The following is a 23,996-nucleotide window of genomic DNA, read 5'->3' on the forward strand; positions in this document are numbered from 1 at the left end:
AGGTTGGTTTTTGTGGCTCCCGACCTCTCCCCTTCTCCATCACATGCTCGCATTTGGCCTGCGGACGTCTGGCTTCAGTTGATCCACTTCGGCCGGACCGAGTCGAGTCGAGTCGAGGTGGCGCCCCCGTCGACGAGATTGCGATCGGGCCCATTTCGAGTGCAGCAATTTACCGCGGCCCCAGTTCCCTGGCCGCTCTTCGCACAATGGGAGCAAAGGCGTGGCATCGTCACGACTTGAGTCACCGGTCCTGGATCTCGGTCTGTTGACGACGATACGCTGCGTAAGTGTAAGCCTCTACGGCTTGGAAGAAAAGGCGATGAGGTCGGGCAGTGGACCCACTCGATGCCGAGGCCGCCCCGTTTCATATCGACGAGCGATTTCTGGCGACAAAGCCAAGTTAAGGTGGCTGCTGGGCTTCGCCCCGAGACGTCTGCCTGCCACGCCCGGATGATGTGGCATTGGGCGGGTCCACTTCCACCCTCTCCCTGCCTCGCACCGCTCCCGGAGGGTGTCCGCAGCCATCGCCCACATCCATACACTCGTGCACCGGGCAGACTCGGGGCGTCATCGACGATTCCTGACCCACCCTTTCCAGATGAGCGTCGCAGACTACTGTCTTGGCCAGCACACCACAGCGAACAGGCGGAGGAGGAGGAGGTGTTCGAGGGCCGAGCAAGGCATAAAAAGGGGGGGCTCGGAAGCATCCTTTGCCTCTCGAGACCCATTTCATCTCCCCCTCCCTCCCCTCCTCTTCAGCATCGTCGTCGCGAGACGTCGCAATCCCCCGCTCTCTTTCCCAGTTGAGGCCCTCAAGAGGCTCGATCGGTATCCCACACTCCTTTCTCTCACCATCACGCCCCCGCTCCTTGCACGCAATCTCCTTCCGCACCAACGTCAAGGTCAACACGCTCTCTTACCCTCGGCCCACACCCGGTCTCGAGCTGTTCAAGAGCAAGATGAGGTGGATACTGCTGCAGCTCGCCGTGTTTCTCTCGCTGGCGGCGATGGCAGCCGCCTCGCCTGCCTACGCTGAGAAGCATGGCCTCGCCCATCCCGCGGCACAGGCTCCTCGACAGAGGCACCGCAAGCAGCGCGGTCGCTCGACTCCCAAGGGTGAGTATTCAAGCGCAGCGCCTACAGACAACCTTGATCGAACACCGGCGACTGACGCGCCCGCTCTGCTTTTGCACACTCCCTGCCACGACAGGCGGCAAGCATGGCCATTCGACGCCACAGAAGCGTGCCATCGTCCCCTCTGAGCTCGGACAGCTGGGCCACCTGGCCGAAGAGATGTGGGTCAAGGTCAACCCGGGCAAGGTGGCCAACATGGCCGGCGCCGAGGTGCGCGCCGGCGAGAACCTGGCCGGCAGCACGGCGGCGCACACGGCGCAGCTCGAGCACTCGGTGGCTCAATCGACGCTGGCCTCGCAGGAACACGCGATGGCGACACAGGCCTACCTGCGCGAGCAGAGCGAGACGCTGAAACGCGTCAACCAGCAGCTGGCCCAGGTCGAGGCCAAGCTCGGACAGACCGAGGGCCACCTTGCCGCCGGTGCGCCCGGAAGGCCGCCGCTGATCAATGCCAACGACGTCGACCCGCTGCACCAGAAGAAGAAGAGCCACAAGATGCGCAACATCGCCCTGGCCAGCGGCGGTGCCGTCGCCGCTTGGTGGACGTGGAAGCACTTTTTCGACGCCAAGCCAAAGACGCTCGAGGGTCAGCAGCCCCCCTACGCCGAGGGCGGATCGCAGGACCCCTCTGTGGGCGGTGGAGCCACCCCGGATGCCGGTGCCGGTGCCGATGCCGGTGCTGGTGCTGGTGCTAGTGCTGGTGCTGATGCTGGTGCTGGTGCTGGTGCTGGTGCTGGTGCTGGTGCTGGTGCTGGTGCTGGTGCCGCAGCCGCGCAGTCGCCGCCGCAAGTCATCCCGATCGGCAGGACTAGCCCGTTCACGGGCGGCCAGGTTGGACTCATCTCGGGTACCGACCAGCTCGTCGACATGGACAACAAGTGGTGGCTCAACAGCGATGGCTGCCCTACCGGCTCAGAGGCCAGGTGCGCCCAGGCCCTCGCTCAGCACCAGGCTCAGGCCAACCCCGCCGCCAACCCTGCCACCAACTCGGCTGCGAGCCAAGCTTTCAGCCCGGCCGGTGCCGTCAGCCCCGCTCCCGACCCTGGCTACCAGTCTACGCAGGCACCGACGGATCCTAGCCTCAACGGTGGCCAAGGTGCTGGTCTCGGCGCTGGTTCCGCCGGTACCGGTGCTGTTGTCGGTGCCGCTGGCCCCGTCGCTGGCGCAGCTGTCCAGCCTGGATCTGGCTCCCAGGGCCTATCGGATGGAAGCGGCAGCGTGGGCGGCGCTGGTCTCGGCGTCAGTGCCAGCGGCTCTAACGATGCGGCTGGAGGCGGCACCACTGGCATCACTGGCGGCCAGGGTGGCACCGGTGCCGGCAGCGTCGGCAACGCCAACGCCAACGCCAACGTCAAGCGCAAGCGATCGATGCCAGTCGATCTGGGCAAGCGCGAGCCTGCCGGCCCGCCGATGGGACCAATGTTCACCGAGGCGGCTGGCAAGCTCGTCGGCGAGGTGGGCGAGAGCTCGCACGGTGTTTCGCAGCAGGCCGCCCGCTTCATGGCCAAGGACGCGACCGCTCCTCCGAGCCACGTCGGACCTTCGAACGGCATCGACCTCAACTCGAACACCTTCTCTGCCTTCCACGGCCAGGATGGTTTCAGCCCTCGCCCGCAGCAGCCCGCCGTCGCCTACCCGTACAGTGCAGAGGACCAGGCATCCCGCATCCGGATCCAGCAGACGCTCGATGCAAACACGCGCATCATGGAGCAGCACACGGCCAACGTCCGCGCCGAGACGTACAGGCTGCAGCAGCTGGGTGCTGCGTTCGACGCGCGCCGCTCGGACGTGGGCCAGCTCGAGAACAAGGTCGAAGCCATGATGCCGCAGCTGCAGGAGGCGCTCGGCAAGATCAACAAGATGAACCCGCCCAAGGGCTACCTGATCAAGACGCGCACCCAGCTCATCATGGACGGACTCGTCCTCACCTGCCTCGGCTTCTTTGCGCTCAAGAGCTTCAACAACTGGAGGCACAGCGGTACCCCTCCCCAACAGCAGCCCGCGCCCGGGGATGCCGCTGGTGGCCTCGATGGCTACGGAGCAGGTGCTGGCCTCGGCACCGGTGGCGGTGGCGGTGGAGGTCAAGACGCATACGACAAGTACGATTTCCACCTGGTCGATCGGTGCTCGACCAAGTCCGGGGCACAGCTCTTTGAGGACGGAACGGGCATGCTCTGGGACCCCGACACCGTCGCGCCCATCCCCGAGTCGCAGACCAAGAAGTGCTCCGGCGGCGAAGCCGGCGTCGGAGCTGCCTCGCTGTCCGACGACGGCCTCGAGTCTGACCCGCGGGGCGATGACGCTCTCGAAGGCGGCGATGACCTTGGCGGCGGCGCCGCCGGCGGCGCTTCCGGATCCGGCGCTGGTGTCGCCAGCGGATACGGTGGTGCTGGTGCTGGTGCTGGTGCTGGTGTCGGTGCCGGTGCCGGTGCCGGTGCCGGTGCTGGTGAGAGTGCAGCTGCTGGCGGCGCTGGACCGGCTGGTGGTGCTGCCGGACTCAAGAAGAAGCGATCGATCCACATGGCCGAGGACAAGCGCGCAGACGACATGGTGAGCTTCCTCTAGTCTGTCCTCGACCGTCGATGATTTGCCTCAATGGTGGGGATGCGGAGTCCTCATCATCTGCGGCCATATCGTGGTGTGGCTATCTGTGATCCTGGCGCGGTGAACGAGGGTACCCGGCGTGGCGCCAAGGGATGAGAGAGGGAAGAGGCAATCTGGCGGGGCCGCTGAACTGTAGCTCCATGTCTTGGACGAGTACCATCAATGTCCATTCTCTCTCGTCCCTGCTCTGCTGGCTCGTGATCTCGTGCGACTGTGGTGGGATCAAAGGAATTGGCATGCTGACGCTGACGCCCTTCTCTGGTTTTCCTCTCCTTGGCAGCCCTCATACGTCTCCAGCCTGGCACGACGAAGCACGGGCGCGTCAGCCTCGCTGCGACCGACCAAACGCCAGTGGTGGCTGATGGGCGGTCTGACGGGGGCGATGGCGGCGGACTGGGTGTTGAACAAGGCCAAGCAACGGCACCAGCAGCTGGAGAACAAGAGCAAGGAGGCGCAGCTGGCGCAGCCGGCGTCGCAGAGCGCCGCTGCTGCGCTGGCGGGCACGCAGATTGGGACGGGCGGGGTCGGGCAGGTAATGAACCCGCTCACGGGCAATGCCGTCGCCATTGATCCCACCACGGCCCAGGCCTACGATACCGTCACGGGCGAGGTTGTCGATCTCTCTGCGATTCCGGGCCTGGGGCAGGGGCAGGATCAGGACGATGATGGCGAAGGCGACGAGGAGAAGCAGGTGGGTGCCCAGCCTGGTCAGGATGGTGCGGCTTCGGTGGTTCAGGCTGCCGGAGTGGCGCCGGTCCAGCAACAGCAAGCACAGCCGATGCCGATGCCGATGCTGCAGCCGTCGCCGTCGCGATACGTGTTCACGCCTCAGGCTGTTGCTCAGTCGCAGCCAAACCCTCAGCAGCAGCAAGCCGGCGTCGTCCTCAACCAGCCCGGATTGTCAAGCCCTGCGCTAGCTCAGCCTCCAATCCCTGGATTCAACATTGCGCCGGCTACAGCGCAATTCACCTCTGGCACGCTCGCTGGGCAGGCTGGAGGAGGTGTGGGCCACCAGGCCTCGAACGTCAGCGGAGGAGCGGCAGTGGACGGTCAAGGCGCCAACGCAGTCGGAGGACGCGGAAGACGATGATGGGCGGTGCGGCCGGGGGTGGGCCCAAAGTGACGTCGACGATGGGCGTTGGAGGGAGGCGAGGGAGGTGGTGCGCGTCGAGGCGGAGTGCGCGTGATGGCTTGCGCGGGGTTGGTACATCGAGGCAGAGGAAAGAGTCAGGCGGAGAAGGAGAAGTAGCTACCGGTGGGTGGAGGGGCGCAGTGAGAGATGGGGATGGACGAGCACGCGGGGCAAGGGTTGCAATCGGACGCGGACGGGATGCTTACAGCATGAGATGGTGTGGCCCGCTTTGTTGCGTTCGGGATCGCGAGGGGCGCCAGGGCGAGACTTCAAATTTGACTCTGGCAGAGGGACAAGAGTCGGGGTCGGGATCGCCTTTTCGGGTTCGGAGCGGCAGGGGGCGATTTTTCGTCTAGAGGGCGGCGGGCGGCGGGCGGTGGACAGGCAGGCAGGCAGGCAGGCAGGCAGGCAGGTGCAGAGGATCAACACGGCAGGCTAGGGAGCTAGGGCAGGCAGCGTGCCGTGCATGCAGAATGACCGCCTGCCTGCTTGGTGGGCTCGTCTGGCTGGCCTGGTCCGGCCAATTTTGGCTTGGTTGACTCTCCGATAGGCCGCCCGCTGCGTCGCCCGTCACCACCACCACCATTCTTGATTCGCCTGTCTCTCTCGCCCTTCTCTTCTGTCTCTCTGCGGGCCATCGCATCGTGCCGCTTGGCTACCGCTCCCCCACTCTCCTTTATATCCACCATCCACCACCACCACTCCTGGCCACTCCCGCACCTTTGCACGACCGCCTCCCCTCCCTGGATGTCGCCCCGCCGGTAGTCAATCGGCACCTGCTCCTTTTCAAGAAGCCGCCGATACACAGCCAGTCGCCAGCACCGCACACGCACACACACGCACACACACGCACACACACGCACACACACGCACACACACGCACACACACGCACACACACACCCCATGCCGTCGTCCTCGCCCGATCGCGCCGCAGCGCCCATCCGCGAGTCGGCCACCGCGCGCTCATCGCTCTCCTCGCAGACCACCGAGCTCGGTCAGACACAGGCCGCCACCACCGCAACATCGTCCTCGCAGCAGTTTGCCACCACGCCGTCATCGTCCGCCGGTCTGCACAGCCGCAAGCCACAGGGCGCCAGCAAGCCTCACCCGGACCACGTCGACGTCGGCGCCGCACACCAGCACGACCCGCCTCGCCACCCTACTGACAACGATGAACACGCCAACTCGTACCCGCTCTTTGCCGGCGACAAGCCCTGGTCGCAGCGCTCCTGGGCCTACGAGCTCACGCCCTTCCGCGGCATGTGGTACGACGTCCGCCGCAGGAGCCCCTTTCTCCGCCACGACTGGACCTCGGCCTTTGAGCCCCGCAACTGGTGGACCATTGTCAACAGCGTCTTCCGCATGTACTTTATCAACCTCATGCCCGCCATCGCCTACGTCATCGACATGAACTACCGCACCAACGGCGCCTACGGCATCAACGAAGTCATCCTCGCCTCCGCCCTCGCCGCCATCGTCTTCCCCATCTTCTCGGTCCAGCCCCTCACCTTTGTCGGCGTCACCGGCCTCATCAACCTCGTCAACTACACCCAGTACAACATCTTTGTCGGCTACTACAACTTTAGCCAGATCGACTACCTCCGTATCCAGGCTTGGTCCCTCATCTGGTCCGCCGCCTTCCACTGGGTCGTGGCCGTCTTCAACGTGTGCGACTTTACCCGCTTCATCACCGACATGACCTCCGAGACCTTTGGCTTCTACGTCGGCATCGTCTACATCCAAAAGGGCATCGAGCTCCTCATCGAGGAGTTCAAGCCCGCCCCCCTCGACAACGCCACCGGCTGGTTCTCGGTGACCATCGCCATCCTCTTCACCGTCTCCGTCTACCTCGTCTCCAAGGTCGGAGCCACCTCGTACCTCCCCTTCCGCCTGCGCAACCTCGTCGGCAGCTACGCCTTCACCGCCGGCATCCTCTTCTGGACCGGCTTCAGCCACTTTCCCGACTACTCTCTGCGCCGCATCCCCATCGAGCGCCTGCCCATCACCAGGTCCTGGTTCCCCACCATGGACCGCCCGTGGTTCATCGACTTCTGGAACATCGAGCTCAAGTACGTCTTTGTCGGCGCTCCGCTCGGCTTCCTCATCATGCTCCTCTTCTACTTTGACCACAACGTCAGCAGCGTCATGGCCCAGGCGCGCCGCTTCCCCGTCCGCACCCCGGCGGGCTTCCACTGGGACTTTTTCCTGCTCGGCGTCACGACGCTCGTCGCCGGCTTCCTCGGCCTGCCCGCGCCCAATGGGCTGGTGCCGCAGGCCCCCGTCCACACCGAGACGCTGTCGGTCTTCAAGCAGGTCGACAAGCCCGACGAGGAGCAGGAGGTGGCCATGGACAAGCCGGTCCAGCGCGGCGAAAAGCGTGGCAGGGGTCGGGCGGCCGAGCTGCCCACCCGCACGGTGCGCCGGCAGCACGTCGTCAACACGCGTGTCGTCGAGCAGCGCGTCTCGCACCTCGCCGTCGGCCTGCTGACGCTGGGCACCATGACGCGGCCGCTGCTCGTGGCGCTCGGCACGATGCCCAAGGCCGTCTTCGCCGGCGTCTTTGTCCTGGTCGGCTGGGCCTCGATCGAGCGCAATAACATCACCATGCGCACCCTTGCCATCTTCCGCGACCGCCAGATGATGCCGGCCGACGAGCCTCTCGCGCCCATCCGCCGCCGCAAGATCGCCCTCTGGGTGGGCATCCAGTGGCTCTTTTTCGCCATGACGATCGCCATCAGCCAGACCATCGCCGGCATCGGCTTCCCGGTCATCATCACGCTTCTCATCCCCTTCCGCTACTTTGTCGTGCCCCGGTGGTTCTCTCCGCTCGAGCTCAAGGTGCTCGACGCGCCCACCTCGGACGCCGACGTGGTGCTCGCCTCGCTCGGCCACGAGACGGAGCGCGTGACGGGCCGCGGCGTCGAGGTGGCGCTCGACACGGGCATCGCCGGCGACCTCTACGACGGAGGCAAGAAGCGCGACGACGACAGCTATGGCGACGATGGAAACCAAGCTGCGGCTGGCGCTCTTCGAAGCCAGCACGGCGGGGCTGCGGCTAGCGAGAAGACCGTCTACGCGGACGCGGAAAAGTCGGTCGGCGGCGTCGGTGGACACCGGCCGATGCATGCCCAGGATGAGGGGACGAGGGCGACTGGCCCGGCGGCCATGAGCAGCGGCATCGCCGCTGGTACCGCCGGGCTCGCAGCCGACGAGGCCAAGGAGGAGAGCAAAGGCGGCGGCGCTGCATCCACGCACAGCGGTCAGGATCACGTCCTCGCCTCGCAGCCTGCAGGGCAGCAGAGCGATCAAGTCGACGCGGCTATCCTCGTGCAGCAGCAGCAGCAGCAGCAGCAGAAGGACGAAGCCAAGAGGGCCAAGGAGGCAGAGGTCGTAGCCGCGCAGCAAAGGAAGGCCGAGGAAAAGCGGGCCAAAGAGGAGAAGAAGGCAGGGGAGAAGCGCGTCAAGGACGAGAAGAAGAGGGCAAAGGACGAGGAAAAGCAGCGCAAGAAGGCGGCCAAGGACGAGGAAAAGAGGCGCAAGGAAGACGCCAAGCGCGAGGCCGCCGAGGCCGAGAGGGAGAAGAAGGCACAGAAGGACAGGGATGCCGCCCTCGCCGCCGGCGTTGCGGGTGCTGCAACCGCCGCGGCCACTGCTGCCGGAGGCGATGCGGCCAAGGAGGAGGGAGAGGACAAGTCACCCGACGCAAAGTACGAGCAGGTCGAAACGGCTGAGCCGGACCCTCTGTCGAGCACGGCACCCCAGATCTCGGCCGACGTCCTTCCCGTTCCGGGAGCCTCTTCGTCACTGACGCCGGCGAGTGCAGGCGGGGACCGACCGCCGCGTCTGTCGACGTCGAGCAGCATCAAGCGCAAAGCCGTGCCGCGCCTCTCGATGACCGACGAGGAGCCGCAGGCCGCCGCGATAGCAGAGGCACCTGCTGCCTCGATCGCCGCGAGCAATGATGCAGCCGCGACGTCGTGGAGCAACCCCACTGGCGTCGACTCGATCCCAACCTCTCCTGCGACGACGGCGGCGGCGGGCAAGAGGGGAAAGCGGCACATTGTGGCCATCGAGAACCCGGTACGAGGGGCCGGCTCGCCGCCTCCTCCCGTCCAGTGGCGCAACGACGGCGAGAGCGATGCCTGATCCGCCGTAACCTCCCGCCGCCCCCAAAAGCACGTCCTTGCTACCCGCTCACGCTCATAGAAGAGCACCCACCCATCTGATACCCCGTCACCCGCCTCCTTATTCCAACATGATTCCGCCCTGCTTGCGTTGCTACATCTTTGCTCTGCTCCTGTGCCTTCCTTGCTTGATCCTGCTCCGCCTCCGTGAATGTATGGATGGACAGCATTGCCCGTGCGCAGGCAGGTGGGCAGGACGGTGCGTGTTGAATACCGGTGTGATGCGTCGAAGGTGGTGGGCCCGAGGAAATCGCCGGGTCTGTGTCCGGTTGCCGGGTCGCGTCCACGTGGCGCCGCGAGGGCGGGGCGGGGCCAAAGTCAAACCGGCCAACCGTCTTCCGAAGCCGCGGCCGCCGCCGGTCGGGGGGCCATACTCGCCGCCCGTCTCCTGCGCTGTTGCCTTCACAAACCTCCTCCCGACCACGACCGCCGTCACCATCACCACCTTCAGCAGCCTCAGCGCACCTCGCAGCAAGGCATGACGATCGATCCGGCCGCACCCGCTTCCGCCTCGGCCTCGGCGCTCCACATCGAGACGCCGCTGGTGCACTCTTCGATCCTCTCCAAGCGGACGGGGCACAATGTCTACCTGAAGCTCGACAGCGCCCAGCCGTCCGGGTCGTTCAAGATCCGGGGGATCGGGCGCATCTCGGCCCTCTCGCTCTCGCGGTACGGGCGCGAGGGAATGCACCTCGTCTGTTCGTCTGGTGGCAATGCCGGGCTGGCCACGGCGCACGCGGCGCGCACGCTCGGCGTACCGTGCACCATTTTCGTGCCCACCTCTACCGAGGGCGCCATCGTCGACACGCTGCGGCGCCAATACGGTGCCGAGGTCGTGGTGGAAGGTGCCGTATGGAACGATGCGGATACCGAGGCTAGACGGTTTGTCGAGGCGCAAGAGGGGAGGGTGTATATCCATCCGTTTGACGGCGCGGAACTGGTGCGCGGTCATGCCACCCTCGTGCGGGAGGTGTACGACCAGATGCCGCGCGGCGAGGACGTCGATGCCATCATCTGCGCAGTGGGCGGCGGCGGCCTAGTCGGAGGCATCCTCCACGCCCTCTCCTCCTCCTCCTCCTCCCCCTCCTCCTCTGCCGCCAAGACGAGGGTGATAACGACGCAATGCTTCGAGACGGACTCGTTTACCCGCTCCCTCCTCTCTCGACCGGCACAACACGTCACCCTCGACGAGATCAGGAGCAAGGCCACGTCAATGGGCACACGCACGTGCTCCGCGTCGCACCTCGATGCCGCGAGGCGGTACGGACACGTCACGCCGGTGCGCGTCGACGACGACCTGGCCGCCTCGGCCGTCTGGCAGTTTTACCGCGACCACGGCGTCCTCGTCGAGCTCAGCTGCGGCGCCGCCCTCGCGCCCGTCTACTTTCCGCAGCGCATCCTCAGCACCGCCCTCGCCTACGGCGAGCAAGACGAGGTGGTGGTGCGAGGAGCGCCGCCACCGCGTCCCGCCCGCAAGAATGTCGTCGTCGTCGTGTGCGGTGGGTCGAAGATTGATGCGGAGATGGTCAAGAGGTACGAGGAGCAGACGGGCGACATGGACGGACGCGGGAGGGCCGATGTCGATGGCGTGCCAGTCTAGGGACAATCGGAGGTAGAGCATGCACTTCGTACATTTATTGCCACTTCAGCGGCACCGTCCCTGTCGCCAGTCCACCCGCCTGCGCGCCAGCCAGACTGGGCCTCACCGTCCCAGCTCCTCGAGGATCTCGGCCTGCCTCGCCTTGGAAACCTTCATGAACCCGCTGAGCTGCATGTCAAAGCTGCCGCTCCCGCCCGTCAGGGCGCGCAGCCGGCTGCTGTACCGCACCAGGCGCGCCAGCGGCACGCTGGCGTGCACCACCGTCTGCTGGCCCTTTCCTCCCGCACCGCCCCCGCTCGAGGAGGCGAGGTCGTTGAGGGATCCAACCTCGAGCGACTCCGAGGGGATATAGACCCCCTCGTCGCCGCCCGGTGTGCCTGCAGAGCCAGAGGCCGACGCATCGTCGGTCGAGTGCTCGACGTCGAGCACCGTCCCGTCCTGCTCGTTTGTCAGGTCCGAAACGACCTTGCCTAGATCCTGCGCCGAAATCGACAGGCGGACCAGCATCACTGGCTCCATCAGCGTCGTCAATGCCGCATTACCGCTGCCGCTGCCGCCGCCGCCCGGACCCCTCGCACCCGCAGCGGCACCGCCGCCGCCTCCCTCTGCCGCCGTCACGCTGGGCGAGGGCGGAAGCGGGTGCAGGACGCGACGGAGCAACGTTGTGACCAGCAACGAGATTGACGAGGGCGTCGATAGCTCCGGACCGTAGAGTTGCGGGTGCGAGATCGTCAGGTGCAGGTTGGTGAGCGGGTTCGACGTCAGCGGCCCGCGAGACAGGGCGGCCATGGCACCCGAGCGGAAAGAGTTGAGCAGCGAGGTCAGGTCCATCCCCGCCAGGCCCGTCGAGGCGTCGTCCGCGCTCCTCTCGGCCGTCGCGGTGTTTGTCCTGGCGTTGGCGTTGGCGCTGCCGCCGCGAGCACGCCGGCGCTCCTCGGCCTCCTCGGAGACGTACTGCTCGATGTCCCGTTCGTCCTCGGCGCCAGGCGCGGCCTTCTTCCGGGCTGCGTCCTTGGCAGCTGCGACCGCGGCATCGTCGCCGCTGCCGCCCTGGTCCAGCCTCACCTCGATCCGGTTGCCGCCCAGTGCCGGATCGCCCTCCTCGTCGTCGCGCAGCGCCCGGACGTGCAGCCGGCAGCCGACCTTGACCTTTTTGCCGCCCATTTCGCGGTCCAGCACGTCCTCGATGGTGAGGCCGCGCTCGTCGACGCTGTCCGCCAGCGTCTCGCGGAAGCTGACGCGCACCCCGCCCATGCTCGCCCGCACGTTGAACTCATTCTCCAGCCGGTCCTTTGCGATCTCGAGGTGCAGCTCGCCCATGCCGCTCAGCACCGTCTGTCCTGTGCCCGTACCCGCCGAGGCGGCAGCGGCGCCGGCGCTCGTCCCGGACGAGGCGCTGTCGTCGAGGCGCAGCGAGGGGTCGGTACGCACCAGCATCGCCAGTGCCTCGAGCACCGCCGGCTCGTCCGACTTGGAGCGCGGCTCGATGCTCATGCTGAACACGGGTGGCGGCACGTGGACCCGCTTGAGGCGGAGCGACTTGACGTCGGTCGCTGTCGAGGCATCGCCGTGACGCCCCCCTCCGTGACCGTGACCGGCATCTGCGGCCGCCTTGGAGTCGACGAGGGTATCGCCGGTCCGCGTGTCCTTGAGACCGAGCAGCACGCCGATCTGGCCCGCGCGCAGCGTGTTGGTCTCGATGTACTGGTCGGCAAACGGCAGGAGCAGGCGCGATAGCCGCTCGCGCGACTGCGTCGTGGTGTTGAAGAGCGAGGTGCTGCGCTGCAGCGTGCCCGAGTAGACGCGGACAAACGTCGTCGGCCCGCGCCGCTTGTCGTGGACCACCTTGAAGGCAAGCAGCGTGGTGCGCTTGTCGTCGATCGGGATCGTCACCTCGTCAGTCTTCGTCGAGGCATCGGCAGCCTGGCCATCGGGCTGCGCAGCTGCCTTGGCTGCACCGGCATTGGCAGCGCCCTTGCCGTGCCGGGAGCGGCCCTGCTGAGCTGCGACGGTGCCAACAACGGCTGGCTTATCGTTGGGACTTGGCAGGAACTCGGCCACGGCATCGAGTAGCGGCTGCACGCCGATGTTCTTGGCCGCCGAGCCGCACAGCACGGGCAGCACACTGCCGCGCAACGTCTGCCTCCGGATGGCCGCCTTGATGGACTGCTCCGAGATCGAGGCGTGCGGCTCCTCGTTGGAACTAGAGGGTTGCGAAAAGAGCTCCTCGAGCAGCTCGTCGTCATGCGATGCGAGCGTCTCGACGAGAGCGTGGCGTGCCTTGACGGCCTCGTCCCACAGCGCCGCCTCACTCTCCTTCTGGCCCTTGACGAATGCTGTCCGCGTCACAATCTCGCCGGCCTTGCCGGAGAAGGTGAGCTTCTGCATACTGAGCAGGTCAAGAACACCGCCGATCCCCGCCTCATCGCCGTTGGCGTTGGCGGGCGGTAGCGGGAGCTGGAGGACGATGGGCTGGGCGTGCAGTCCGCTGGCGAGGATGCTGCGAACGGAGCGTGAGAGGGATGCGCCGGTGCGGTCGAGCTTGTTGACGAAGAGCAATAGACTCTTGACGTCGTAGCGCGCCGCCTGCTTCCAGACCATTTCAGTCTGTGCCTCGACTCCCTCGACGCCGTCGAGCACCACGACGGCGCCGTCGACGACGCGGAGGGCGCGCTCCACCTCGATGCCAAAGTCGATGTGACCGGGCGTGTCGACGAGGGTGATGCCGACCTGGTCGCTCGTCTTGGGCTTGGTCACGGTCGAGGGTGACCACCATACGGGACCCACGGCGGCCGACTGGATCGTGATACCACGCTGTCGCTCCTGCTCGAGAAAGTCGGTGACGGTGCTGCCGCTGTCGACATCGCCGGGCGTCCCGCTGATGCTCGATTTTGTCGATCCAGGCACCGGAGGCGATAGTGCATTGGTGAGGTGGAGCAGCCGCTCTGTCAGGGTCGTTTTGCCGGCGTCGATGTGAGCAATGATCGAGATGTTGCGCAGCTGCGTGGTGGGCACCTTTTCCGGGTCCGGTGGTGGTGGTGGTGCGGCGGAGGCCGCGGAGAGGGCGGCAGTGCAGTGCAGGCTGCGGACTCGTGGTCCAGATGCTGCGTTGAGGTCGAAGCCACGCTGCCTCCGGCTGGACATGCGGCCGCCGTAGATGGTGGACAGAGGCGGAGAAGATGTCGAAGCTAGTGAAGAGGGCGGCCTGGAGCTGAGAGTCAGGACGCGGTTGCTACTGGTGCCGACGCCCCTCGTCGCCGCAGCCCTGCTCGCCGCAGCAAGCGTGCGAGTTGGGAGCATGTTTGTCCTCGTTCTATGACTGATATGGCTGGGCGCACGTCGAGCTATCGCTGGTGGTGGTGGTGGTGGTGGTGAAAGAAAGGTCATCGAGGTGGGCTGACCTGACCTGGCAATTCTTCGCGCCTTTGAATGGCTGCTGCTCGGTCTCCGTCTCCCGAGCCTTTTTCTCTCGCGGGTGCCGCCTCCACACGCCAAGCCGGCTTCATCCGTGCTGCCTCGATGGCGACGCCGCGGCCACGGCGCCATGATGCGACTCACACCTTGACCCATCAACGCCCGAGAAAGCAGGTGCGATCGAGCATGTCGATCGCTGCCGGTGCAGCAGAGAAAGAGAAGCAGTGATTGAGTAGTGTTACACGCAGGGGAATCCTGCCGAGGTTGGAGCAAGCGCCTGCCGCTCGCTACCGCTTGCCCTTTGTTGGTCGCCGCGCCATCCCCATTCCCAGCCGCCGCTTGCCATTTCCCAGACCTGCGCTGATGCCGTTGGCGGTGCTCGTACCGCCATTGGTGGTCGCGCTGCTGCTGCTGCTGCTGCCGCCGCCGCTTCCCTGCGCGAAATTGTCGGCCATCGTCGCTGCCTCGTCGGCCGAGGCGGGGAGGAGATCGAGGAGGCTCGACATGCTGCTGCTGTGCGCCTGCTGGAAGCTTTCCAGGTCTGCCCGTCGTCGCGGCGCCATGCCATCGGTGCGCCCCGACGCCGCCTCAATCGCATCCTCTGGCCGCGCCTTGAGCCGCACCTCGTCAGTGAACCGAGGCGGCGGTGGGGGCTGCACCCTCTCCCGCTCCGCCTTCTGCCGTGCCTGCATGCTCGGCGGCATCAGCGGCCGCTTCATCAGTCCGCCTCCCAGTGTCGAGCCCGAGCCAGACCGTCCCATGCCTCCGCCCACTTGCAAGCCCGAGTAGGTCGCATAGGTGCTGCCGCCACCGCCAGTCGTGGGTTTGATGTTTGCACCGACCTCATCGTCGTCGTCGTAGTCGTCCAGCACCGTCGAAAAGGAGCCAATCGTAGGCCGAGAGAAGCCCAGGTTTTGCCTCATGGCTGCATTGCCTGCCCCGGAGCTGCCGTTGGACCACGACGACGACGAGGCAGAGTAGGGCCCCGAGCTTCCCAAGTTACCGTTGCTGAACTTGCCAAGGCTTGATGACGGCGCAAACGAGCCGCCTCCGCTGAACCTACCTAGAGAGCCTCCGCCGCCGCTGACAAAGCCGCCAGAGGACGATCGTCCGCCGGAGCCGTAGCCGCCGTAACCGCCGCTTCCGACGCCGCCAGACCTCTCGAGCTCCTCGGCACGATCGACGCGCGTAAGCTCTTGAGCCAGCTTGGTCCTCTCGAACTGCCGGATCGAGTCGTTGCAAGCCGACGGCTCCGGCTTCGGTCGGCCCGTGACCTTGACAATCGCATCGACGGCTGCAGAGTCGAGCTCGGGCCTCGCCGTGCAGAAAGGGACAGCCTTTGCGTCGGTCGCCGAGCCACCAGCCTCGCGCTTGGCAATCGACGAGATAAAGTGGCTGAGCACCTTGTCCCTCGTCTCGCCACCCGCCATTCGCAGCGAGCAGTAAGACAGATAGAGCATCGCCTCGGCGCGCGTCATGGCGACGTAGAGCAGGCGGCACTCCTCGTCGACCTCGTGGGGCTGCTCGCACCGGAAGGATGGGTAGGTACCCTCTTCCACTGCGGGGACAAACACGACAGGCCCTGCATCGACGAGAATGTCGAGAAGCACAGCAGTCGAGTGACAGTATGGTCAGTCGGTGGCCGCATCATTCCGTCGGCTCGCCTCGGCGGTCACTCACATTCGAGCCCCTTTGCCGCGTGGCAGGTCGAGATCGTCACCTTGGGCTTGGCCTTGCCGTCGTCGTCCTCGGCCTCGGTCGTATCGGTGGCGAGGATGCTCGCTTCGAGAAAGACTCGAAGCGGTGTCTTGTCCTCTTCGTCCTCGTCGTCGTCGTCGTCGTCTTCGACGTCGATATCCACCGCAAAGGCCGAACCATCACCGCCGTCGGCCGGGTCCGGTTCCTCCTCCTTCTTGGTCGCCTTGGCCGGGGAGCCGCTTGAACGGTCGAGCATGGCCTCGCCAAACGTCTTCCTCGCCTTCTTTGCCCGCTTTTTGTCCGGCTGTCGGGGCGAGGTGCGCTTGCCCTTGTCTTCCTCGTCGCTGCTGATGAGGTCGATCACCTCACTCTCTGGCTCCCTCTTGAGGGCTCGCTTCTCGGGCTGCGACGGCTGCGAGGGCGCCTTGGTCGAGGGCGTCGCCGTCATCAGGCTCTCGGTGTCGTAGTGGTCTGGATCGACGAAGTCGCCGTCGTCCCGGTGGTACGCCTCCTCGTCCTCGGTCTCGTCCTCGCCGTCCTCGTAGCGGCGCAGCATGGCGGCCGCCGTCTTCTCGTTGCTCTGTTCGAGCATCGTTGCGAAGCTGATCAGCTCTTTGACGTTCTCCCAGCGCGAGTCGAAGTCGGGCTCGCGTCGGAGGTAGGTCTCGTAGTCGATCCTTTTGAGCAGCGCCTCGATCAGCTGCGAGACGGGTTTCCTCTGCTTGGCCATCTCGCGAAGCTCGACGACGGCCGCCACCAACTCGCCCAGGCCCTTTTTGACCACGGGCCCGATGCCGGCCACCTTGAGCCTGCCGCTCACCAGCCGCTCGGCCACCTCCATCGGCTTGAGGTTGAGGCGATGCGCCTGGGCGCGCAAGTCGCCGATCTTGTTCTCGCCGATGCCACGCTTGGGCACGTTGACGACGCGGACGAATGCAGGGGTGAAGCCCGGATTGTCGGCGAGCGAGAGGTAGCCCAGGATATCCTTGATCTCCATTCGGTCAAAGAACTTGTGGCCGCCCACCATCCGGCTCATGATGCCCTGCGTCTGGAACTCGGCCTCGATGGCTCGGCTGAGCGCGTTGAAGCGCAGGAGCACGGCAAAGTCGTTGTAGTTGAGCAGACCTCCGGAGTGGGCGACGATACGCTTGATCTCGGACGCGATGAACCAAGCCTCCTTGGGCGCGTTGCTGTTGAACCGCAGCGTCACCGGCGGCCCTCGCGGGTGGGAAGTGTGCAGTCCCTTTTCGACCCTCGCACGATCTGCAAGGCCGCGCGGCGGTCAAGACGAGGAAGCACGGGGAAAGCGGGGCCAGGTGAGGCACGGTCAGCACGCGATGGCGACGCAGAGCCTCGGTCGGGCCCGGGCTCGGTCGTGGTCGTGCCGACACTCACCCTGCTGCACCACCTTGAGCGAGGCCTCGAGGATGGCGCCGGTGCTGCGGTAGTTTTCCTCGAGCCGGACTTGCTCGGTGCCCTTGAACTCGAGGCACATCTTCTTGAGGTTGCCCACCTCTGCGCTGCGCCAGCCGTAGATGCTCTGGTCCGGGTCGCCGACGACGCTGATCGACTGGCAGTGGGCGGCCATGAGGCTCATGAGCATGTACTGCGCCGTGTTGGTGTCTTGGAACTCGTCGACGAGGACATGCTCGATCCTTCGGGCAATCTGCGGGTTTTGGCGGAAGAGGCGGACGCCGTAGACGAGCAGGTCGTCAAAGTCGAGGGCGTTGGCCTCGCGCAGCTGCTCCTGGTAGCGGAGGTAGATGTCGGCCATGATGCGCTTGAAGTCGGAGCTGAAGCGGGTGCGGAAGTTCTGGCCGGGCGCCTGCTTCTGCTGCTGCGACGACGAGGCCGACGACTTGAGCGCCTCCTCGCGGTACCTCTGCGGGTCGATGTCCTTGGCCTTGGCCTTGGAGACCTCGGACATTGCGTCTTCGGGCTTGAAGAAGATGCCCTGCTCCTTGAGGTCCTTTTCCATGGGCTTGATGATGAGCTTGAAGAGCTTCTTGCTCTCGTCGGCGTCGACGATGGTGAAGTTGTTGGAGAGCTCGATGAGCTGGCCGTACTTGCGGAGGTACTTTGCGCAGGTGGCGTGAAAGGTGCCGATGACGAGGTTGGCGGTGCGCGCGGGTCCGATGAGGGCGGTGAGGCGCGACTTCATCTCGTTTGCGGCCTTGTTGGTAAAGGTGACGACGACGATGTTCTCGGGGTTGATGTTGTTGCCGGGGTCGAGGATGAGCCAGGCCACCCTCGAGGTGAGGACGCGCGTCTTGCCCGATCCGGGGCCGGCGAGGATCTGGAGCGAATGCAGCGGAGGGTGGGTGGCGGCCTTGAGCTGAGAGGGCGAGAGCGAGGCGAGGTAGGTGTTTCGCTGCGGCCGCTTGTTGAAGGGGACAGCGGACGAGGTGTCGGCGCCGGCCGCTGCGGCTGCGGCTGCGTCTGCGGCTGCGCCTTCGCCGTGGTCGGTGGATCCCGCCGCTGCTGCCGGAGCAGCCGAAGCGACAGCGGCAGCGCCGTTACCCTGCTCCATTTTGGGGGCCTGAGCCGCGGGCACTGCACTGGTGCTGGTGTCGGCGTCGGCGCCGTCGGCTGCTCCCGGATCCGGCTTCAGCATCGTGTCGTCGAAGATGCCCAGAGCAATCGATGCCAGTGTGCAGGCGATGCAGCGAAGGGCAGGAAGAGGCGATGCAGGCCTTTTGTTGGCGACCCGCCGCTCTGCTCGGTTCTGCGACAGTCGACCTTGCTAGAATGGCATGCCTGTCGCTGTCAAGACGGCCCTGCTGAGGCCCTCCGGATATGTGCAGTCCAAGGTAGGGCCAGCAGCCACGAGAGAAGGGACACCTGGACGACAATCTCAGGATGACACCCCTGTCTGGGCCGGTGCAGCGGTGACGAATGGCGAGAGGCTGCCTCGAGAGTCGGGTGGTGGGTATCCTTGGAGGGATGGAAGGAGACGAGAGGTGTGGGGCCAGCGTGGGTAATGGCGGGAAGAAGCCGGTGGGAGGCAAGCAAGCAGGACCCCCCCAACACACCTTTCTTCCCTTGCAGCCCCACCAGCACTCCAAGCAACGTGCAGCTGGCAGGCCAGCAGCAGGCGCGTGCCGTCCACTGCCCAACCTCCACCTGCCTACCTCTTTACGCCTGGCTGGCTGGCCGTCGCTGGCCGCTTGCCCTCTGAGCCCCGCGTCCAAAAGTTGGCTGGCCAGCGCGTTTGGAAAAGGCCACGAAAATCCAAAATCCAAAATCCAAAATCGAGGCCCAGCCAGGCCAGCCGACGTCAGCGCTTTCCTCTCGACCACCACCAACCCTCTTTGCTCGTCCTCGCACGCCTCCCATCGAATCCATCGACCAGAGAGGGCAGCGAGCAGGGCTCTGATCGTCTCGCCGGAAGTATTCAGACACCATGCCACACCTTTCATCTCATGGATACGTGCCTCGACCCTGGCTCTCTGCTGCCCAGTAGCACCTGGTGAATAGACGAAAGTCACCCTTCAAAGCCGATTGGCAAACGACGGCAGTCCTCGCGTCACGGCGGGCACCGCGATGGCTCGCCGACGGGGTTGCGGCAGCTCGGGGCGATCGTAACCTTTCGCGGCCACTGCTCCGCCGGCAAGAGCTGCCTGCATGTCAAGTCAGTTGAACCTCTGGCAGATTTGTCGAGGTCCTCCTGGGCGTCCACCGTGCCCGGCTGGGCCGTAAGGTGGCATGTCGCTTTCCAGCCAGGCCGTCGGTGCCGCTGCTACTCGAGCACGCTCGATTGCCTAGTCTGCCGTCTCGTGCCCCTGTTCCCTTGAAAATCGACGACGCTGCTGGTGCCAACACGCGCCCCGGCGGCGACCTGGGCCGCACAGCTAATCTCCGCCGGTGTCGTAAACGAAGCCGAGGCTGTGCTTCTCGGTCCTCAAAACGCGTCAACGTCCCCGCCACACGTAACACCCCCATCTAGACGCGGGCCGGCGAAAGGACGCCGGTGCAGCTTTAGACAGGTCAGAGGAAGAGTCCAACAGCTCGGGCCACGTCGACATGGCGCCCAAGTCGCCTGCCTGCAGCTTGATGCCATGCAACCACGTACGGAACCTCTTCCCCGCTTCCTGATTGGCCTGGACTAGGCTAGACTGGCCTGCTTGATGCCCCTGCGCGATAGTCTTGGACCGCCTCTGTGGTGAAAGCCCCAGGCCGGGCCGGAACGGGGACCGCAGGCGCCGCTCCTCGTCCACCGTAACGACGAGTGGCGACAACAATGGCGAAGCGAGGCCGCGTTGAACCCCCTTCCCCCGCGCCTTAGACGCGGGCCGGCGCGCTAGTGCATCCAACTCCGGACGCCAAACGACAAATTGGTTCCACATCCGCATACGCCGCCGCCACCTGACGTATGCATCCCCCCGCCCGGTCCCGCTCTGCTCGAGCCTCGCAATCCCCAACCCCTGCGTACGACGGCATTTACGCGAGCGAGCTAAGCGCCTCGACTGCGCTACGGCACGATTCCGCGTGCCGGGCGCTCAGGGCATCGTTGCTCGACAGTGGCCGGACAATCGCGTCACAGCCGTCTATCGACCACCAACCCCTTTCACGGCGACCTAGAGTGGCTCGGCGATTCTTCCCGCTCCCCCCTCTGCACCTTGCCAGAAATACCCATGGCGCGTCCGTCACGGACCGGCCCGTTGCGCCATGGAGCTCGACGACAACCCAAGCTGCGGTGTCCCGCCGTCGGACGTCCGGGTGCGGCAAGGTCCCCATGATCAAGTTGCGCCTAGCCGCTTGTCGGTGTTCGACGTGGAAAGCCTGAGGGCAGCCGAGTCCTGACGGACTACAGTAGAGGCGTCGCAGACTCCTGTCCCTTCTGCCGGGCTCGACAGCAACGCTTCGTGTCTTTCGAGCCAGCATCGTCCGTAGCGAGTGCCGCTTGCATCCATCGAAGAGGGCAAGACGAAGCTGGAGAGCGTGCAGGGTATAAAAGGATACCTCTCCGTGAGCGAAAGGAAAGATCGAACCATCCTCTCACGATTCGCCACAAACACAACACAGAGCCCTCCTCCAGCCTTCTCACTTTGCCCTCGTCCAGTCCTACACCCCCCTAATCACGTCCCCTCTACCTTCAAGTACCGCTCGACACGATGCGTTTCAGCGCCATCCTCCTCGCCTTTACCCTGGCCGCGCTCGTCGGTGCCGCGCCCGTTCCCATCCTCGATGCGCGACAGCTCGAGGGGGTGCAGGCCAGCGACCTCAGTGCCATGACCGGTCAAGCCGCCAACGTTGGCGATCTGGTTGCTCGGGCCGAGAGCAAGGACGAGGAGCCTCGCAAGCCTCACAGTCGCCCGCCGCAGAATGAGCAGGAGTGGGACCAGGATGGCAAGCCCACCTACCCTCGCAAGCCTCACAGCCGTCCGCCGCAGAACCAGCAGGAGTGGGACCAGGACGGCAAGCCTACCTACCCTCGCAAGCCTCACAGCCGTTCGCCGCAGAATGAGCAGGAGTGGGACCAGGACGGCAAGCCTACCTACCCTCGCAAGCCTCACAGCCGTCCGCCTCAGAATGCTGCAGAGTGGGAACAGGACGGCAAGCCCAAGAACCACGCTTAGGCTCAGGATTAGCGCGCCATCGAGCCCAGAGTGGCGAAGCCAGCGCGACGCGGCTCCTTCTTCAGACATTTTCCTCGCATCTCGTCTCCCTCCCCATCATCTCTCATCGGCGGAACATCTCCCAGCGCATCTCCAAAGGCCCACTCTCCATCCCATCCATCCCTTGATCCGAAGGCGTCGTCGCGGCGAGCTCGCTGCCAGCACCGATCCTTCGTTTGAACAATTCCTTTCCCTACCCTACTGTGCCCAGCGAGTGATGTCTGAGCTGCGTGTCTATGCGGAGATGACCCCGGACTAGGAAGAAGACACCCGTGACCGTGGCGCGGCTTCCCTTGCGCCTCGCTCGCCGCCCGTCAGGGACTGGGCGCACCAACCCCTTTGTCGACTCGGCGTCGGTGCAAGATCGCCACGACGTCAACCCCCACGGTTCTTGCCACGACCGCGAGCTCCGTCTTTTCCGCAGCAGGTCTTACCCCCTGATACCCCTTCCGACATTCTGTTCCGAGCAAGTGCACGCCATGCCCCCCGATTTGGATGAAGTAGGTCGTGGAAACGAGAAACCGGCCTGCAAGCCTGTTTGATCATCCAAGGAACTCAGTGCCGAAGCGGTGGGCGTCCTTGGATCCCCAAAGTCACCCTCGTGCATGCGCCTGGTGCCCAGGGTGATCAGACAGGCAACGTCTGGATCGCAAAGGTATAAAGCCTGACGTCTCGAGCCCCTCTCTCGACTGCTGCCACACATCCTCTCGAGCCCTCATTCTCGTCCAGACGTCCGCAACCTATCTGGTGAGCGCCGACCTACGCCGTCTCACGACCACACCCGCACCTGGCAGGCGAACATAGTCTTGCTGATGCCCCTTGCCCCTGCCCTCTCGCGCCCCGTCATGATCAGCGAGAATGAAGCTCTCCATCCAGACCACGCCCATCGCCTTTGCTGCGCTCATCGCCGCGATGACGCTGCTGCCGCCCACCAGCGCCGTTCAAGTGCAATACGTCAGCCCCAACGGGGACTATGCGTGCTTTCTCGAAAACCACGCCAACGGAGGACCCACGCCGCCACCGGGTTGTGCTCTGCCGGGCCCTGCTCAGACGTCCGTGCAGTGCAACACGAACCACCGGGATTTTGCGGCGAGTGCCAAAAGAGGGGCGGCGGCTGCCAGCCCACCGAAGGCTGAGCTATACTCGACGCCAGCGGCAGCTAGCAGGTGTTCTTACACCGTAGCCCGAGATCTCCGGCTGTCAGCGACTGGCCGCCTTGGTTCCCGGACGGCAATGTCATCCGTGATCGGACCGTACAGTCCCTTCTAGTAGTGATCCAAGCCCTCTCCTAGCCCTTTCTCTCAGCGCTTCCAGCGCGCTGACGCCATGTCAAGAAGCTCTTGTTCTCAATCCCACCCTTTGGCACTTCGTGGCGACTGCGGTCAGCCTGGGGTTCCCCGCAGCTACGTGTGGCATCGAGTCCCGGGCTCAGCTTGAACTGCCAAAGATCCGCGCCGAGAACAGCGACTTTCTCCTTCTCGTTAGCCGGCTGTCGATGTGTCACGCTCCATTTGGAGGTCCCAGTGAAGGAGCGCGCCGCCCTTGCCTCCTCCTGGTGGATGCGGAACTCGAGGGACGGTATCCGATGCCGCCACCGCCTCCCGCCCGCCCCGACCTTTTGCGGTGCCGCGGCGACGTGGCAAAGCGCCCACATCTCCGGAGGGCCGTGAAGGTGGGTAGAGAGTCAGGTTGCCCCGCGATGCGACAACGGCCGAGGCGTTGGGTGGCGTATGAGTCCGAATCGGGGTGGGCAGCGTCACGGGCGCCCTTTTGGCAAGTGGGTCGAGGCTAGGGCACGGCAAGACTGGATAGCGATCCCTTAAGGTACCTAGACCTAGTTTCATTCCGCCTCCTTCCAACGGCGTTGTATGGCGCATTGTCAGACGAGGTCCAAGAGGGGGTCTAGGAGGTGACAATCGCCGGCATTCCTCCCTGGTCAATTGCCGCGGCAGCGAGTCGATGTTGGCCCTGCCGCAACCATCGAGGCGGCCCGAACGGGGCGAGATGGGTGGTATATAAACCCCGCGAGATCCCGCTCCTCTGGCCTTTTCTGCATCATCGACTCACATCTCAAACCGTCCTCTCATCCCTCTCCCCAACACCCCTTCTTTGTCTATTCAGCGAAATCAAGATGCGCACCACCGCCCTCCTCTTCGCCTTCACCCTCTGCGTCCTGGCGCTGAGCGGAAACGTCAGGGCCGATACGGACGACCCGTTCGCCAAGGCGGCGCAGGGATTCAACACGGCGCAGACAGACGCCCTGGCCCAGCAAAAGGGCCAGGCTCCCCCGTCCGGAACGCAATACCAGAACCTCTCGCTCAAGCAGAGCGGAGGTCCGCCGCTGCAGGACGACAAGGCCGCTGCCGCCGCACCCGTCAAGAAGACCGAGACCAAGCCCGCCGCCGCCGCCCCGCCGGTCAAGTACGCCGCCGACAAGGGAACGTCGCCGCCTCACCGTGGCGAGAAGAAGGCCGAGGAGCACCACAAGAAGAAGCACCACCACCACGACAAGGACGGAAAGGGGGAAGGCAAGAAGGAGCACCGCAGGAAAAACCACGGAGAGGGCCAGGACGGCGGCCAGACCAAGAACTAGGCTCGAGCCCCCCCCCCC

General features: G+C 65.2%; 7 protein-coding genes across 7 annotated transcripts; 5 read left to right on the plus strand and 2 right to left on the minus strand.

The window, feature by feature from the left end:
* Nucleotides 1-959: 959 nt before the first annotated feature.
* PFL1_03574 (uncharacterized protein) lies at nt 960-4,828 on the plus strand (the record flags this gene model as incomplete). The annotated part of the gene is made up of 3 exons (XM_007881094.1): nt 960-1,116; nt 1,211-3,684; nt 4,019-4,828. The coding sequence occupies 3 exons, from the start codon at nt 960-962 to the stop codon at nt 4,826-4,828; spliced, it is 3,441 nt and encodes a 1,146-aa protein (XP_007879285.1).
* Nucleotides 4,829-5,774: 946 nt separating this feature from the next.
* Nucleotides 5,775-9,017, plus strand: PFL1_03575 (uncharacterized protein; the record flags this gene model as incomplete). The annotated part of the gene is made up of 1 exon (XM_007881095.1): nt 5,775-9,017. The coding sequence occupies one exon, from the start codon at nt 5,775-5,777 to the stop codon at nt 9,015-9,017; it is 3,243 nt and encodes a 1,080-aa protein (XP_007879286.1).
* A 516-nt stretch (nt 9,018-9,533) lies between these two features.
* On the plus strand, nt 9,534-10,655 carry PFL1_03576 (uncharacterized protein; the record flags this gene model as incomplete). Its single annotated transcript, XM_007881096.1, has 1 exon — nt 9,534-10,655. One exon carries the CDS (start codon nt 9,534-9,536, stop codon nt 10,653-10,655), a length of 1,122 nt encoding a protein of 373 aa, XP_007879287.1.
* A 102-nt stretch (nt 10,656-10,757) lies between these two features.
* PFL1_03577 (uncharacterized protein) lies at nt 10,758-13,955 on the minus strand (the record flags this gene model as incomplete). The annotated part of the gene is made up of 1 exon (XM_007881097.1): nt 10,758-13,955. The coding sequence occupies one exon, from the start codon at nt 13,953-13,955 to the stop codon at nt 10,758-10,760; it is 3,198 nt and encodes a 1,065-aa protein (XP_007879288.1).
* Nucleotides 13,956-14,356: 401 nt separating this feature from the next.
* PFL1_03578 (uncharacterized protein) lies at nt 14,357-18,381 on the minus strand (the record flags this gene model as incomplete). Its single annotated transcript, XM_007881098.1, has 3 exons — nt 14,357-15,651; nt 15,750-17,030; nt 17,163-18,381. 3 exons carry the CDS (start codon nt 18,379-18,381, stop codon nt 14,357-14,359), a joined length of 3,795 nt encoding a protein of 1,264 aa, XP_007879289.1.
* A 2,500-nt stretch (nt 18,382-20,881) lies between these two features.
* PFL1_03579 (uncharacterized protein) lies at nt 20,882-21,346 on the plus strand (the record flags this gene model as incomplete). Its single annotated transcript, XM_007881099.1, has 1 exon — nt 20,882-21,346. One exon carries the CDS (start codon nt 20,882-20,884, stop codon nt 21,344-21,346), a length of 465 nt encoding a protein of 154 aa, XP_007879290.1.
* Nucleotides 21,347-23,516: 2,170 nt separating this feature from the next.
* On the plus strand, nt 23,517-23,978 carry PFL1_03580 (uncharacterized protein; the record flags this gene model as incomplete). The annotated part of the gene is made up of 2 exons (XM_007881100.1): nt 23,517-23,576; nt 23,619-23,978. The coding sequence occupies 2 exons, from the start codon at nt 23,517-23,519 to the stop codon at nt 23,976-23,978; spliced, it is 420 nt and encodes a 139-aa protein (XP_007879291.1).
* Between the last annotated feature and the right edge of the window lie 18 nt (nt 23,979-23,996).

The sequence above is a fragment of the Pseudozyma flocculosa genome (assembly GCF_000417875.1).
Source record: "Pseudozyma flocculosa PF-1 unplaced genomic scaffold scaffold00011, whole genome shotgun sequence".
Classification (NCBI taxonomy): domain Eukaryota; kingdom Fungi; phylum Basidiomycota; class Ustilaginomycetes; order Ustilaginales; family Ustilaginaceae; genus Pseudozyma; species Pseudozyma flocculosa.